The sequence below is a fragment of the Mesoplodon mirus genome (assembly GCF_964341445.2).
Source record: "Mesoplodon mirus genome assembly, chromosome: 5".
NCBI classification, from domain to species: Eukaryota; Metazoa; Chordata; class Mammalia; order Artiodactyla; family Ziphiidae; genus Mesoplodon; species Mesoplodon mirus.
Window position 1 is genome coordinate 135,104,791 of NC_138980.1, and position 17,586 is coordinate 135,122,376.

The 17,586-nt window shown below is 33.8% G+C and overlaps 1 protein-coding gene across 2 annotated transcripts in view; it reads right to left on the reverse strand.

Moving 5' to 3' along the window:
- Window positions 1-17,586, reverse strand: part of KIF2A (kinesin family member 2A) — a 70,666-nt gene that overhangs the window by 6,502 nt on the left and 46,578 nt on the right. For both annotated transcript variants that reach the window (XM_082624145.1, XM_082624144.1), the window contains exons 7-18: window positions 17,311-17,406; window positions 15,271-15,325; window positions 14,729-14,891; window positions 11,823-11,913; window positions 11,660-11,723; window positions 11,011-11,102; window positions 10,502-10,644; window positions 9,985-10,189; window positions 9,132-9,242; window positions 8,052-8,119; window positions 3,713-3,863; window positions 284-385 (exon numbers count right to left, since the gene is read on the reverse strand). In XM_082624145.1, coding sequence (XP_082480271.1) covers window positions 284-385; window positions 3,713-3,863; window positions 8,052-8,119; window positions 9,132-9,242; window positions 9,985-10,189; window positions 10,502-10,644; window positions 11,011-11,102; window positions 11,660-11,723; window positions 11,823-11,913; window positions 14,729-14,891; window positions 15,271-15,325; window positions 17,311-17,406 — 1,341 coding nt within the window. The remainder of the gene's footprint in view (window positions 1-283; window positions 386-3,712; window positions 3,864-8,051; window positions 8,120-9,131; window positions 9,243-9,984; window positions 10,190-10,501; window positions 10,645-11,010; window positions 11,103-11,659; window positions 11,724-11,822; window positions 11,914-14,728; window positions 14,892-15,270; window positions 15,326-17,310; window positions 17,407-17,586) is intronic.

Sequence of the window (17,586 nt, forward strand, 5' to 3'; positions counted from 1 at the left end):
GTAGAAGTTCAACTCCTCTATAAACGGACAACTGACAAAAGCAAATGAATTGGGAGAACAGAAGAAATAAACTAGATCTTTCCATCACAGCTGCAAAGAAAGTTTTTTTGTAGTGATCATTCATTCTATTCAAAATTTACTGTGTCATATGCCCTACAAATACACATATACTTACACATAAACAAGTATTATTTTTAGATTAGTGTGATACTCAAAGAATTACAAAAGTTGGTAGTTAATTTTTCTAGAGAAACATTTGATTAAAGATTCTGTCTTACTTTACCTGGAACACTGCCCTGTGATCTTCTACAACTTGTTCTTCCATTTCTACCATTTGTGAGACAGCTTCGTGGAAAGTAAACAACTGTGGAGAAACCTCTTCTTCCTTAAAATAAAAATAGTTTAAAAATTATGACATAAGTTTATATTTTAAATGTTATAATAAAAAAGTAGTTTTTCTGTGTCATCTACAAAAATGCAACTTAGAAATTGAGGACGCTTGAATGTTAAAGACAACTAAAACAAAACATGAAAGGCAAAGCCACAATTTCTTTTTATGGGTCAAAAATATTTAACATAACACTCAGTAAGACAAACTTAAACACATCAGTAAGAGACAGTTTTCACTTATCCCAAGCTTTACCACAGAATTACTGTAAAAAAGCAATCTCTTTTGGAGTGCAACTTTTCAAAAATACATTTATCACAGGCTAGAAATATACTGAAATATTTCCTCAGTGTTGTTTACTTTCCCTAACAATTTAATTCACATATATGTCTTAAATTTCTTTTTACTAGAAGAGAGATGTAAACATAATATCTTTCATGACTGTGACTATCAAATTGGTATTCTGAAGGATTCAACTCTTACTAAATTTTAATTTCTGAATTGCATTCTACAATTTACTTACTGGTTTTTACAGAAATTTTAATGGACAATTCACAACTTTATCAACAAAAACTCACATATGTACATGCAACATATATTTTGGTCCTACATCAAGTCAAACTTCTCTGGCCTTGCTTTCTTTTTTGAGCTTCCTTCCCAACTCTAACATCTAATGATTTATTTCCTCAAAATATGGCTGTAGTGATTGAGAAGTACCCTTAAAATTGTTTTATAAAATGTCAGTAAGAAAAGCAACATTTTTCAAATAAAATACACAATCCTAAATATATGTGTATACTTTCGTTAAATTAAATATTATAAGTAGACTTTGACTTATTTGACTCTTTCATCAATAAGCTGCCATCCCTAAAAGTTTATATAATCAAGTTGGCTAAAGAATTTTTTATTTTCTCTTTGGGAAAAGAGCCATCTGCTTTTAATCAGGACATGCAGGCATGATTCTCTCATATTCTCTGTCCTTCTGGTAAACACACAGTCAACCACCTTTACTCATTTTATCTGCCCACTTCACTGCCAATCCGAGAATGTCCTGTCTTTTCTCTGCTTCAAGATATTATGCAAACTCCTATCACTTCCATGCAGCCCACTCAGAATACTTTTTGTTTATACAACTACTTATGGAATTCTAATGCACTTGATTATCCTCTAGTTTGTCTACCTGTATTACTTTTTATCTCCAGGGCATGTCCTGGACACTATCCCATTTTAATCTACCTTGTTAAAATTTAATATAGCAATAAGAATATGTACACAGGCACCAATACTTAACTAAAGGCTAATGCTGAACCATCTCAAGACAGTTCCTTGGGGAAGGCAAAGTTGAAAGAAACCCACTCTCTCATATATAAGGGAGGTTGCAAGAACCCATGATGTCATGCTTAAAGCCTCTGGATTAGTTCTGGTCACCTAGCCAACCTCTCCAAATTAAGGTCCTGCAAAGATCCAATAGATGCAAGAATAAAATGTGAGAGATCTGCTATAGGGAGTGCCTATCTTGTTCTGGTTTTCCATATCTCTGAAGGCACCGTATCTAGGAGCAATGCAGGGTTTGCTTTAAGGATTTTTTTTTTTTTTTTTTTTTTTTTTTTTTTGCTTTAAGGATTTAAAAAGCAACTGCAGTCTCTTTCAAACGTTTTGGGGACGGGGATAGACTAACGCCAGGATTTCATTTTTAGTTCTTTATCCTCTATGGTTCAAAGTTCAGAACTCTTATTTTAAACCAGGTTTCTTAACTTCGACACTACAGACATTTTGTGGGGGAGGAGGAAGGCTGTCCCTGTGCATTGTATGATGTTTAGCATCATCCCTGGCCTCAACCCACTGGATGTTAGCAACACCATCCCACCTGTGACGACCAAAACTGTCTCCATACATTTTCCCCTGGAGAGGGGCTAAGTCACTCCTGGTTGAGAACTGCTGCATTGAGTCCTACTTTGTAGAGTATTTTGAAACATGATAACAAAAAGTAGGATATCCGTTTGTTTACTCTAGAATATTTTGGACTTTAAAATACCTGCTGGAAAGTATAAAAATATTAACTTAAGTTATACTGTTTCCAAAGAATATCTTATTGCAGCAAGCAATCAATTTAGCTGACCTAAGATTTCACTCTGGTATAAGAAAGACCCAGATTTCAATCCTGCTGGGCTTCAGTACTTACTACTTGTATGATCTTAGTCAAGTGAAAAACAGGGATAATTATAGTACCTACCACACTGAACTGTGAGGACTATACCAGATCATAGATGCCTAGCAAATATATGTCATGAAGTAAGCAACTAATAAATGCTACCTTCTATCATTATAAGAAAATGCCACCATAGGATTCTTAGTGGGAAAAGAATGATACAAAACTATATAGATTATACATTTAAAAAATGAAGTTAAATAACTATGTGAAAATGTGTTTGTACTTTTTTGTTCTTTCTTTCTTTTTTTTTTTTTTTTTTTTTTATAAATTTATTTATTTATTTTTGGCTGTGTTGGGTCTTCGTTTCTGTGCAAGGGCTCTCTCTAGTTGTGGCAAGCGGGGGCCACTCTTCATCGCGGTGCGTGGGCCTCTCACTGTTGCGGCCTCTCTTGTTGCGGAGCACAGGCTCCAGACACGCAGGCTCAGTAGTTGTGGCTCACGGGCCCAGTTGCTCCGCAGCATGTGGGATCTTCCCAAACCAGGGCTCGAACCCGTGTCCCCTGCATTGGCAGGCAGATTCTCAACCACTGCGCCACCAGGGAAGCCCTTGTTCTTTCTTTATACCTCATTGTCCTTATGCAGTGGGCACATATTATTATTTTTAAGCAACAGGGGAATCAAAATTTTAAATTTATAGAATGTCACCAAACACTCAAAAATACAGAAAGCAACCAGATTTAACAAATGTCAGATTTTTTCCATTTTTGATACAGTTCATGAATCCTTTTAATACATGTGCATGTGTCCATAATCTTGTTTCTAAGCTTTATATATGTGATATATTGTATGTACAATTCTTAAACTTGTTTTCTCCCTGTATTACTTTAAAAATCCCCAAATTTTAACATCAGTATAAAATCTGGAAAAAAGAATAGTTAGATCAGGGGTCAGTGAACTTTAGTACATATTTTGGGGTTGTGAGCCATACAATCTTTGTCACCTCTGGTCTTAATGAGCAGGGCCATGTTTCAACAAAACTTTATTTGTAAAAACAGATGGCAGGCCCAGAGGCTGTAGTTTGCTGATCCCTGATTTAGATGATAGTTTTCACTTATTCTGCTATGGATGAAATGACTAAGATTAGATAATTACAACTATATTATGTCACTTACATTTTGTTCACAAAGAAGTTTTAGATCATCCCTCTGAGGGGAACTCCCCACACCCCACTGTGCCTCTAAATCATCAATCTGATTTGGTGGATGGTGCATTATTGGACGGGCATCACCAGCAGCAGCTGGATCCACAGTCAATTCTTTCACCCTATAAACACATAAGAGGTATCTATAATTAACAAAGACAAATGCAGAGGAACAAAAAATATCAACTAATTTAATATAAAAGCAATTCAATAAACATATTAATATTGATGATGTCAGCTTTCCAGATCAAATCTAACTGAAATCTGTAGAAATACTAAAGGTATGTTTAGCTGTGAAGCTTTAGGAATTTACTTAGGTATATAACTTTACAATTACTTCAAACATAATTACTGTGCATAACACATTGAGAATCAACAAAGTATGCAGATTCAGTATTTCAAAATAAATAAGAGACACTTGTTGCAACTAAATTGCTGAACAGAAAAATGCTAACAATGGCACTTAGATCAATAAATGAATCACAGTCAAAAATCTTTTTTTTTTTTTTGGCCGCACCGTGTGTCACGCGGGATCTCAGTTCCCTGACCAGGGATCGAACCTGCGCACCCTGAAGTGGAAGCGTGGAGTCTTAACCACTGGACCGCCAGGGAAGTCCCCCAAAATCAAAGAATCTAATACACTTTGCAGATTTGGTAGTTAGAAGGCTCAATTAAAATAGCTACATGTGAAATATTTCTAATCTATAAAGATTATAAGCTGTAAATTTCTATCATTAAAAAAAGTTTACCCCTTAAACTTCAATTTACATATTTGGGAGAGGGTACACTTCTTAAGTCAAGAGGAGCCTTGTGATTTCCTTGCAGACAGAAAGAATGTAAACTGTTCATTTTAAATAAGACAGTTTATCCTTCAATGGTAAATATGCAAAGATGACATCATCCTTAAAAAGATGAGAGGGGAAAAGGAAGCCTGAATTCTAAATCAACATTTTAAAGCAAATTAATAAAGTACATAAAAATGAAGATCATGCAGTACAACCACCACCTGCCAAACAAAATGAAAATGAAAAATAAAATGGCTCAGGACAAAAGTATATGCTATGAAAGTAAATGCTATAAAACAGTTATACATAGCACAATCCAAAAGAAACTATTAAAATAAACATGTTATGTATAGAATGAAGTAGACCTGGTAATCGAAGGAGAAAAGTCGTCATACTCATAAGAAGGAGAGAGATCAGGGCGACTGCCACTACCCTGTGAGAAGGGAATGTCTGATGGACTAATTCCAAACTCCTTTACTCTGCAGCACCAAAACAGCAACAAATTAAAAGAAAATGCTCTTGTAAAGACAGCAATGCACATTTCAAGTTTGCATTTAGTACTCAGTTTAAAATTTGTTTAGGAAAGGATCAACGTTGTTATGACAATGTATTTACACTATTCTTAAAAATAATCAATGTGAAGAGGCTTCTGAACCCCTCTGTTCTATTCACTCCCTACTCCATAGTCCTTCCTTTTCTCATGATCTTTCTAGAAGTTTAATGAGTCCATCACCTAAATTTGAAATGCCCTGTATTTAGCTACATGACCACTCATGTCTAATTTCCTTGTGTAGTCAATACCATGAATATTTTATTAGCATTAATGAGTCCTCAACACTCTTGCAGTCTTTTCAAACAGGACACAAGAGAATTAAGTCCTAATGGCATACACCGTTTATAATGAATTAACTTCTTTCCTATGCACCTCGAATGGTATTAGCTACAAAGCAATCCTCGAACAAACTGAGAAAACAGTCACTCAGATAATTTTCTGTGTTTGGTGATTCAGGTGATGAACCACGGTGAAAAAAATCCTTTAGCAATGGAATTTAAATTGCTTTTGCTAATGTCTCTAACAATTATATTTAACTAAATCTTGGCTTTTATGACCCAATTTTTGTGACTCCCTATGTCCTCTTTAGGCCAATCCCATTTCATAACAGTAGGAAATATTTATTAATTACTTCCTATATATCAGATATTATGATTAATATTTTTAGACATTATATTATTTAATCATTATGACAATATTGTGATATTATTATCACCACTTTACAGATGAGAAATAGGTTCAGAGCAATAAAGTATCTTACCCAAGTTCACTCAATGAGAATGTGGCATAACTGAGGTTCAAACCTAGCTGTGAGTACAAACCTTATGTTTAAACACTTCAATATACTAACCATATTCTCTGTTTTTCTCATTACTTCTCTTAGGTTGAACTAAATGAAATTACTATTTTTATACATCAAAAATAGTCACATAGATCAAACTAATAATTTCTTTTACTTAGAATCTTTCTTTGACCTATTGGTAATATCTACTCTCAAAGGTTCAATACCAGATTCCTTTGCCTTTATCCTTTTGGAAAGCTTATTTACACACGTGCTGACAAACCTAAATTTCTAATACTGACTTAATAACTCTTTTTACTCCCAACCCCATTACTTATTCTTTCAGAATCTCCTAATTTAGATACCTATTAGCCCCTAACCACACATTTTTCCTCTATTCAAAGATCTCTTGCCCAACCTAAACTATTCTATATGCAGGAATTATATTCCTCAAATGAGCTATCAAATGAAGTTGAAAATCTTTATTCCTAAAGATATGGAAATAAAAGACAGAATTATTTGTCCTAGATGGTTAGTAATGGTTGCAAATGAATCACATTACGTGATAATAAATTAAAATATTTTACTTGGACCTAAATGAACTAGAGGAATAACCAGATACAGCATTTTCACATTAGGGGGATTCCTTTGCAGCCAGAAGTCTGAAGACATGGAGGGTTTTAATTCTACAACACGGCAATCATTTTACTACACTAAGCTGTTCCTCATCTCTCCCATAAACAATTCTGAAACAAGAAGCATTTTAATGAAAAACCCCCACAATACCAAAAATGTTCACTACAAAGAATGATTAAAAGTACTATAAAGGTTCATAGCTAGAATCTTATAACTCAAAGTTTAAAGGGTATTAAATTTAAAAATAAAGTTCAATTATTTTTAAAAGTTATTATTTTTAATATCTTTACAAAAGGTCAATAAGTTTATACTTTCCAACAATTTTTACTGATGATTTTTTAAAATCTCTTTAGTTGAAGCAAAAGCAAAATACAAAAGAACAAAGTGTATGATCTCATTTGTGTGAAGTTCAAATACAGCTACCTACATTGTTCAGGGATACATTCATATTTTTAAAAAGAGAGAAAGAAAATTGAGAAATTTATTCCACAAAAGTCAGGACAATGGCTACCTTGGGGTAGAAATTAATGGATTTAGGCATGTTTTTCAGGATTTGTGATCAGAAAGGGACACATGGGGAATTTTCTGGGGGACTGGAAATGTTTTATTTCCCGGTCTGATGACAGGAATTTTCACTTTGTAAATATTCATTAAATTATTCACTTGTGTTTTGGGTACTTTTCTGTATGCATATGTATTTCATACTTTAATGAAAGATTAAAAATAAAATTTCCATAGTGATTAAAACAAAAAAATAGTACAAATACTCATGTTTAGCAAAATTAAGAGATTCTCCACACTAGAAATGGAATACAAAGAGGAATTTTATCTCTAGGTTAAAATCACAAATGCAATATGTGATAATACAAATTTAAAACTATATATACAGTCATTCAAAACAAGAGCAATGGGAAATTTCTGCAACAAATATAAACATGCCTATTACAATCCAAAATTCCAAGGGCATTTTGTGACTATAAGGAATAAACTGCTTTAATAATGTGTAATGCTTTTTGTCCTCCCATTTGTAATAATGCAATTGTCTATTAAGGTTTGTAACACTATTGCCATAAATAATAAAATGTAACCCATACAGAACACCAGAAAGAACTGTGCTATCACTATTTAAACCCTAGCTTCCCCATGTATAATATTTAAGATTATCAGAAATAATTTTCACCATATGCAAAACAATTTAAGAAATATGGACTAGCTCCTGATACTCACTTACTTTTGAGTCTTAATATAATAAGAATTTTCATGATTTAAATATAGTAAAATATTATGAAATATAACTTGGTTAATGGAAAAATACAATCATGTTCTATGATTATAAGACCTATTCTACTAAAAATATGTCTTCCCAAATTACACATTTCCAATTATTTTTAGAATATGACAAAATGATTCTAGATATCATTTCAATGAATAACATGCAAAAATTTTTTGAAAATGTAAAGAGCAATGCAGTAAGATTTACCCTATCAGATATTAAATCAAACCATATATTGTTCTATTCCCTTCAAATTTCAAAACAAATAACTATTTCTCATACCTATTTGCATATCTTAACGTATTGAGAGTATTTTCACAGGATGCCATGCCTGGAGAGATTGTGGCAATCTATGGGGGAAAAATGCAAAGGTAAAGAAAATATTATAAATGATGACAAGTAATACTGACATATGGCTCAGTCAGGTCTAATTTTAATATGGTCATCTAAAAAAAGAGTTATTAATGATACCTTAGTTCCAAGATAATTCACTATCTCATACCCATAATCAAAGAATAATTATAAACTCCAGTTAAAATATAAACAACTCTGACGGCACCACAAACTGATCAAATATCAGGCAGAAAATGGAGGTCAACACCTAGAAGGGAGTAACATTGAGTGACTGTCCGCCCCTACTTTGGATAACTTTTTTTGCCTAAGGGCGAACTCTGCTGCTGTCACACAGGACAACTAAAACTTCAATAGAAATCTGGAGTTTCACTGGTTAAACTAAAGGATGGAGTTTGGAGGTAGGCACCATAGCAGCTGGGAAGTGAAGTTTGTCCCAGAAGAGAAATAACCACAGAGGAAGAAACTCATATTCTACATATATATTTATACTACCCAAATCTCTGGCTGACCCCTGAACACAAGGTTGACTGCAAGAAACATAGCTAAGTCTAAAAGAGCTAAACAGAGATTTCAAGGTCAGTTGATGCCCACAGCTGGGAAGACAAGAGTTTGGAGTTCAGCTAAAATAACAACAACAATAACAAAATCAATAATCTTCAGAAGAACATAACAGAATCCAGAGTGTCCATAAAATATTCATTCATAATGAAAATTATATAATCCAAAATTCTAGATATATGAAGAAACAGAAAATTATGACCAATATGCAAGGAAAACAGAAATCAATGAAAACCAATCTCAAGAAGACTCAGATGTTGGAATTAGTAGAATGCATTATAACTACAATATAATCCTATCAGACTGGCAGGGACCACATTTTCAAGTATCACTGTATCTCTCACAATAGACTTTAAATGACTGTCATTAATGTATTTTATAATTTTCCCATATAGACTACATAATTATTCATTTAAGATTAAAACAAAACAAACAAACAAACAAACTTACCATGCAGGTACGAGAGTTTTCACCTATGAATGAATCTCTTAACACCTGAGTGAGTTTACTTGCTCGGAAAGGAGTATGAGGTTTATTTCTACCTAAGGCTCTGATGCACTCCTGAAAATTAAGAAAGCAAATTTCACAGATTTTACTTCTTATAGAGTAATCTTAATGAACATATTTAAAACATCTCTTACCATAACCCTAACATTTAAGATCTGATCAGTTCTGAAAATTCTATTAAGAGATTTACAGCATAGTAGAAATGCTCCCATAAATCCTAATTCAAGAAAATGAAATTTGGAAAACAAAAAAAACCCCAATCCAAAAGACTACTTTATTAATTCCAAAAGATTCTTCTGGAGACTATGATTAGTGTTTAGAAGTAACAGGCAGTAGGATAACTGTAAAAAGTTAAACTTTTAAAGTGGTACTACAAAAGAAAAAAACAGAATGCTTTCTTTGCTTTGCTGGTCAAGGAAGATATATAATAGTAGCCTAACTTTTTGAAAGCCATTCCACATTTTTCTGAGAAACTTCCTTAGCTCAGTTTTGTGGTTCCTTGCCCTCCTTCAAGAAAAAAAGACTGATTAATGATTAAGGCCCTCTGGTATCTCCGTAAGCAGCGTTGGAATTGGCCTGCTAACTAACAGATCTTTATCTACCTTAAAAAGAATAAATAATATGTGTAAAGAAAATTTCTGGGTACAATATAAATCTATAACTGCAAACATAAACAACTAAATTTTGATACCTCTCTTACTTATTAGAAAAAACAAATACTATAATTTTGTAACTGAGGAAACAAAAATGAAGTCAAAAGTAAAAGACTTTTCACAATTAAATGCACTTTATTTACCTTGAGTGCTAAAAGGCTTTTATTGATTTCAGCACCTTCAAGCCTAGTTTGCCTGTCTGCACTGGAAGTATCAGCTCCTCTTTCATTTCCAGCCAAATCGATGAGAGAAAATTTGCCATGTAGTTTTCCTTTCCTTCTAAGAATAATCTGAAACACTGCATGGCTCCGAGATGAATGTGCATTTGCAGATGTTTGACCGGATGTTCTACAATGTAATTAAGAACAATCTGATATGTAAAAAGTTCAATTTATATGTGCAAACCACAATATTTTCATTAAAAAAAGAAAAAACTATTCAGTTTTTATTATTTAAATACAAAAAAGACATTTTGAATTAACAACACAAACATAACCAGATTAATACAACTTAATCTGACATACTTCAAAAGTTTTTATGAATAATGATTTTTACATCCAAAATGCGTTGAATAACATCCTTGCTTTGCTTTTGTTATACCCAAAGTATCTAAAACTGATCATGAAACTGTTTTGCTTTCTTAATTAAAATGAGAGCTACCTGCAACTGTTGCCTATGTCAATGAGTTTCAGTACATCTTCCACACATTTGACCTCCCGTTCCTGTAATCCCACCACTTGAACCTGCTGTTTTCCATCTTCGAGCACTCTTAATTTTGTTTTCCTGTTTAGCAAGTCAAAAACCTAAAAAAAAAAAAAAAAGAAAGCTAGCTTTAAAAATAAAAAAAGAATAGTTCTATAAAAATGAGTCATTCAGAGTCCGAAAATTATTTCAGAGAATTCTAGTAATAATGTTATTAGAATAATAATGATCGATACTGAAGTTAAAGGATTTCAAAGGGAATTTTTAAAAATCTCATCACAGAACTTTAACATAATATTCCAAATACATATAACAATTATGTGGTGGCAATGACTGCCCAACAATGTGAATGTTGCTGAACTTCTATGCTTAAAAATGGTTAGAATGGTAAATTTTATGTTATGCATTTTTTAACCATAATTTTAAAAACTAAAAAAAAAAAAAATTTTTTTTAAGTTTCCACTTACCTTACCACTATAAATTTCAAAAAAGGTTGCATACACTTGAAGTTCTAACTTCTTATAGTTTGGCTTCTTTAGCATTAAAAAAACATCTCGAGCTGTCAACAATTTCATATGGAGAAAATTTATTAAGATGCAACAAATATTGTTTTTAAAAAGCAATTTAAATCAACTAATGTTTACCTAGAATGATAGTATCAATAAGAAAAATGAAGATTAAAGTGGATATTAATTTTCCAAAAAAACCCCAGTAGTAATAGTTTTTCTACATTTAAAGTTTAGAGGCCACTCTCCTTCATATTCAAGAATAGAATGCTACTACTTATCTTTATAAATAGCATAAAATTATAGGCGGTCATAATAAGGTTACTTTCATAATCATACCAAATGGAAACTTTTCACAAAGCAGTTATTCAACAACAAACGCTAAGCTCCAACAATGTGCCAGATTACAACACAAACATAATCAAGATTTTTGCCCCCAAAGCACAGTTCTTTTCAAAACAGTCTGCTAATCTAAAACTGATGTAATATATAGTAAGTATAGCATTAGTTACCCTTAAAATTCTGGGCAGTACTTCCAAATCTTATTTCCAAGCCACCTGAATAATATTCAAGAAGAATATTATAAATAATATGCAAAAAGGGGAGTTACCTGCTAATGCATAAATTCCTTTAGAACAGTCTTGGTTCTTTCCTGAAAAGTCACCTCCCATTGTCTATATGTTAAAAAGAATATAGAATTTAGGTCTTAGAATTAAGCTACAAGGAAAATAAACTGGCTTCATACCAGGATGTAACTGTAATGAATTACTTACATGAGTCTTTCCACTTCCAGTCTGCCCATAAGCAAAGCATGTAGCCATTCCCCTTTCAAATATAGTTTCCACTAGTGGTCTAGCTGTAAACCTTAAAAATAAAATGTACCAGTCAGAACGTACAGTTAATATTTAAATTAAACAAATAAGCAATAAAACTAATATCAAGTGTTATTATAAGCAAACCTATACCAAGATTTTTAACAAATCAGTGGGATCAACTGCGAGGCCACAATTGACCCTACTGATTTAAAATTTTAAATACCCATGTCCTAGAATTGCTTAAAGCTCTTTGTTTTTTTTTTTTTTTTTTTTTTTTTTTTTGTTTGTGGTATGTGGGCCTCTCACTGTTGTGGCCTCTCCCATTGCGAAGCACAGGCTCCGGACGCGCAGGCTCAGCAGCCATGGTTCACGGGCCCAGCCGCTCCGCGGCATGTGGGATCTTCCCAGACCGGGGCACGAACCCGTGTCCCCTGCATCGGCAGGCGGACTCTCAACCACTGCGCCACCAGGGAAGCCCTTGTTTTTTTTTTTTTTGTTTTTTTTTTTTTTTTTTTTTTGCTTAAAGCTCTTTAAAGCATATTTTCAAGCAGTAATTCCAAAATAAACAAGGGCCACAATAATAATGGACAGGGAAAAAAACCTGATAGTAACTGAGCTAAAGACATAATATATAGAAGACAGTAGGAAAGTTTTAAAAAATAACAACAAAATATGGTAATATCAGCCAGACAAGTAGGACAGATATGAAAACCAAAACCAAAAACCCCAACCCAACCCAAAAAAAGTATCAAAGGTTTCAACAAAAACAGAATCAAGAGTGGTAATCTCGGGCTTCCCTAGTGGTGCAGTGGTTCAGAGTCCGCCTGCCGATGCAGGCGACACGGGATGCAGGCGACACGGGTTCGTGCCCTGGTCAGGGAAGATCGCAGATGCCGCGGAGCGGCTAGGCCCGTGAGCCATGGCTGCTGAGCCTGCGCGTCCGGAGCCTGTGCTCCGCAACGGGAGAGGCCACAACAGTGAGAGGCCCGCGTACCGCAAAAAAAAAAAAAAAAAGAGTGGTAATCTCAATACAGAAAAGCTAGAGGGGAAAAAAAGTACGAAAACATTATCTAAACAAGTATAAAAGTGGTAAAATTTCCTTGAATGTGAGTAAGTAAATAAAAATTATGCTTATAAGACAATGAATTCTGAGTTGATAGTCTTGATTCAGGAAAAGGATGCCCAAATATTATGTATTGGTATAATCATTGCTGAAGTTAAAATAAAAAGGTAGGGAGGGACAAAAAAATACTTCATTGAGCAGAACCCTAAAAGCATGATAGAAAACAAATCTACTTTTTACACAGGCTTCAAAAGAATATATGTAGAACACTTTATATAGCTCTATTGATTTTTTTTTAAAGGCACAACTGGAGAAAGTACAGAATAAAAGGAGCAGAAAAATGTTCTAATCAAAAAGAACTGGAAATGAGTCTGAAGAGTGATCAGACCAAAAAAAAAAAAAAAAAAAAAAAAAAAGCCTAACTTCTCAATCCATAAAAGTTAAGGATAAGGGGAGAGAATCAATATTGGTAAAATTAAGAAGCATAAATAAGGGTGAAACACAAAATGTTTACTAAATCTAGCACCTACACAGAAACATAATTTTATTTATAGTGATTTCTTGAAAATGATTATAAAAGTCAGACAGACATATTTTATGAGACAGGAATGGAAGCAGAGAAGGGAGTGAGGGGGGAGGACAGGACTCAGTTCTCAAAAAGGTAAAAAATACACAATTTATAATTATAATTCCCTTTCAAAACAAATTTTTCACAATACCTCTATCTAGCATTCACATGTTCTTTAGTTTTGTCCTCTTTCTTTACAGCTGAACACCCAGTTTACTGGCTTAAGACCAGTGGAGTTGGTCTTATCTCATTTATAACATCTTCAATTCTTAGGATTCTTATTAACCCTTTAACTTTCTGTTTTCCAGTCAAATTTATAAAATAAAAGGGCAATGAAACATAGCATTCATGTAACTGCCAAGACAATTTAATATAGACTGAAATAACAATGCTGCTAAAACTGACCTATTAAATAATGAGAAGTAAATGTTTACAAACTATGTATAAAAATCTAAATTTAGGGCTTCCCTGGTGGTGCAGTGTTTGAGTCCGCCTGCCGATACAAGGGACACAGGTTCGTGCCCTGGTCCTGGAGGATCCCACATGCCGCGGAGCAGCTGGGCCCGTGGGCCATGGCCGCTGGGCCTGCACGTCCGGAGCCTGTGCTCCGCGACGGGAGAGGCCACAGCAGTGAGAGGCCCGCGTACCGCAAAAAAAAAAAAAAAAATCTAAATTTGGATAAAAATATGGGATATCAACGCACAATACATGCAAGTTTGAGTTGTTTGTAAGTTGAACATGTGAACATGCAAGAATTTCATGTACTAAAACTATTCCAAAGCTTAGAAATGATGAAACTAGGGAAATGCAAGTAGATTTACGGAACTTTTTTTTCCTTAAGTGGCCATACGTGCTAAATAAAGATTTGGACAAATAAGTGACAGATGTGTAACAGTTATTTCAAATTTCTTCACTAATGCAGAGATCAAAAAGTAAAAAATAGCCACATCCCACCTATAGAGGTACAGAAAATGTTTTCTTATCCATACATATGGTGTGTTATATAGTGTATAAAGTTAATCATTAATGAAAACTGATTTGGGGAGCATTAAAGAAAACAAGTGTTAAAATTCATTATCGTGTTTATTAAATATTCTTATTTGTTTAAACTCAGGGGGAAAGAAAAGGATATTACACCTCTGGAGAGATATGCCAAGATCAACATAAGTTTCAGTGTTGGTGGTGAACACATAGTATAAGAACAAAATTCTGATTTAAAACAAATTTACCTACCTGTAAACCATTTCATTAGGAGCGGAGTCATCAAAGGCATAATCAAAACGAAATGTTTGGTTTTCTAGGTACCTTGTTAAATCTACTTTTTGTTTTGGTTCATGTACCATCACAACATCTTTACTAGGGATTGTAATTACATCAAGATCTTTCATTTGAGTTTCTAAAAGAATAAATGAAAATCAGTGCCCAGTAATTTTCACAGTATTTGAATTAATGCACAAAAATTATTTTAAGTAGTAAGAATTTCGATAAAAGTAGTAAGTCCTATAAATATAAATATCCTATAAATATGCCATTCAAGTGAACAGAATATTTCAACAACAAAGTAAAAAATCAAGATTTCTGTAAAGCCAGGAATGGCAAAGATTCTTAGAGCAGTAACACATCAACAGACCTAACCATAGAAATCTACATAATGGTTATGTACAAATGAAATGATTTACATTTAACTCTTCCAAACCAATTTGATTTCTGCTATTATCAAAATAAATTGCAAACAGGACAAAAATCAACCCTTGATTAGAGCTCAATAAGCATACCTTTTTTATTGAGTGGTCGTTTTCTTACACAAACACATATCCTATGTTCATCAATCTAGAAATAAAATATTTTTTTCCAGTGATTATCAGTGGTATATAAAACACTGAAAAGTTAATTATGCAATATTTCCTCCTGAGGCTTTAGAAATTTATGCATAACATAAATAGGATAAGTAAGCTTAAAAAACAAATTAGGGGCTTCCCTGGTGGCGCAGTGGTTGAGAGTCTGCCTGCTAATGCAGGGGACACAGGTTCAAGCCCTGCTCTGGGAGGATCCCGCATGCCGCGGAGCGACTAGGCCCGTGAGCCACAACTGCTGAGCCTGCGCGTCTGGAGCCTGTGCTCCGCAATAGGAGAGGCCGCGATAGTGAGAGGCCCGCGCACCGCGATGAAGAGTGGCTCCCGCTTGCCACAACTAGAGAAAGCCCTCGCACAGAAACGAAGACCCAACACAACAAAAATAAATAAATTAATAAACTCCTACCCCCAACATCTTCTTAAAAAAACAAACAAACAAACAAACAAATTAGCTTGAAGAAATTTTAATAGTCACCAGACACTATTTCAAAAATTCTAAGTAAAATGGAAACTCACTTATTTTGTCATTTGGTAAACCACTAGGAAATAACTTTGTAGAGGACACTACCACTCTTAGTAGCAATAGGTTCATGTTAAGAAACTACCTTATTCACTTCAAGATGTGCTGTATACAACAAAAGTAAAATTTCCTACCAAGTGGCATATTTTCAGATTGATTATAGGGAAAATTATAGGCAAAGATAACTAGCTGTAGACAAGAAACACAGTTCTCAGAAGATTATTGGTCAAAATAATTTGAACAATTTTATAATATGCCAATTCTTAGACATTAAATTTTTTCATAAAATTAATGTTCCCAATACTTGCCTTCTAATGATATTTAATACAAAGCAGGAATTGGCAAAGTACGGCCTGAAAGCCTAATCCAAGCCACTACCCACTTTTGTAAAGTTTTACTGAAAGAGCCATACCTATTCATTTATGTATTGTCTATGGCTGCTTTTCATACTACAAAGGCAGAATTGAGGAGTTGTAACAAAGACCATATGGTTCAAAGCCAAAAATATCAGGCCCTTTTCAGAAAAAGTTTTCCAGTCACTGTCATAAAGTATGAGCTCAGATGTAGGTTAAACAAATGAAAGGGTAGCAAGGAGTAAAATATATGAGATGCAAATGTTATGAACTACTCTATTAAATCGTATATAATACACCTGCCTTAACACAAGTGTATTATATGTATTTTGTGTACCCAATACATTCTGTATACACCAGGTCAGATGGATTATTTTTCATAAATACAAATTACTCACAAAAGTATTCCCTGTCCAATAAATTCCCATTCTTCAATAGGAAAGGAGGTGCATAAGACAGAACATTCTTCAAGCACTAGATTTCTGGTTTACAGCAGTCCTCAACAACCATCACTTATTGTTAAAAGCCAGAGTAACATTTATTTTAAAATAAATTAGTAGTAAGTTGGAATGATGGTGGGATCTACAGCCCAAGCCAAGAGGAAACAAACTTGGAATTGAGATAAAAGTATAAGTGATGGTCAGAAAGGAAACTGGGTCTTCTGACATCATCTTTGACTGTTGCTCTGTCCTACCAAGGACACAGAAGCTTTGTTTTGAAGTGGATTATCTTTGTGAGAGCATGTCTAACGTATCAAATTATGGGAAATAATGAGAAAATAAGGGTAAGTGTGAGTGGTTTCTTTCTTTCTTTCTTTCTTTTTTTGGATGCATCACGTGGCTTGTGGGATCTTAGTTCCCAGACCAGCGACTGAACCCGGGCCTTTGGCAGTAAGAGCTCAGAGTCCTAACCACTGGACTGCCAGGGAATTCCCAACGGTTTCTTGATCTTCTTAAAATATGGAGAAGGAGCACCCATAAAGAGGGAAAAAATTACAGAGCTAAATACAGTATTAACTTAGGGGGTATCAAACATGTTTTTATTTACAGCATAAAAAGTTCCAGAGCAACTGTTAACAAAGAATCTTACAGGATCTGCTGTTGTTAATGGTCTATAATCCAAACTTCCTCTAAAGTCTCTGATCATACACATAATTTCATAATTTGGGTTTGTAGCATCAACATCCTGTAAGAAGACAGAGAATTCATCATTTATTATAATTACAATAAAGTAGTATTTGTTGCGTTTATGTTATATACGGTTTGAAAATTAAAATTAAATAGGTTGTGTCATTTGTAACAGCCAAGCCCAAACTGAAACCTGAGATGTGATATAGTTTCAGAGTTCAAGATTAATAGTATGCCT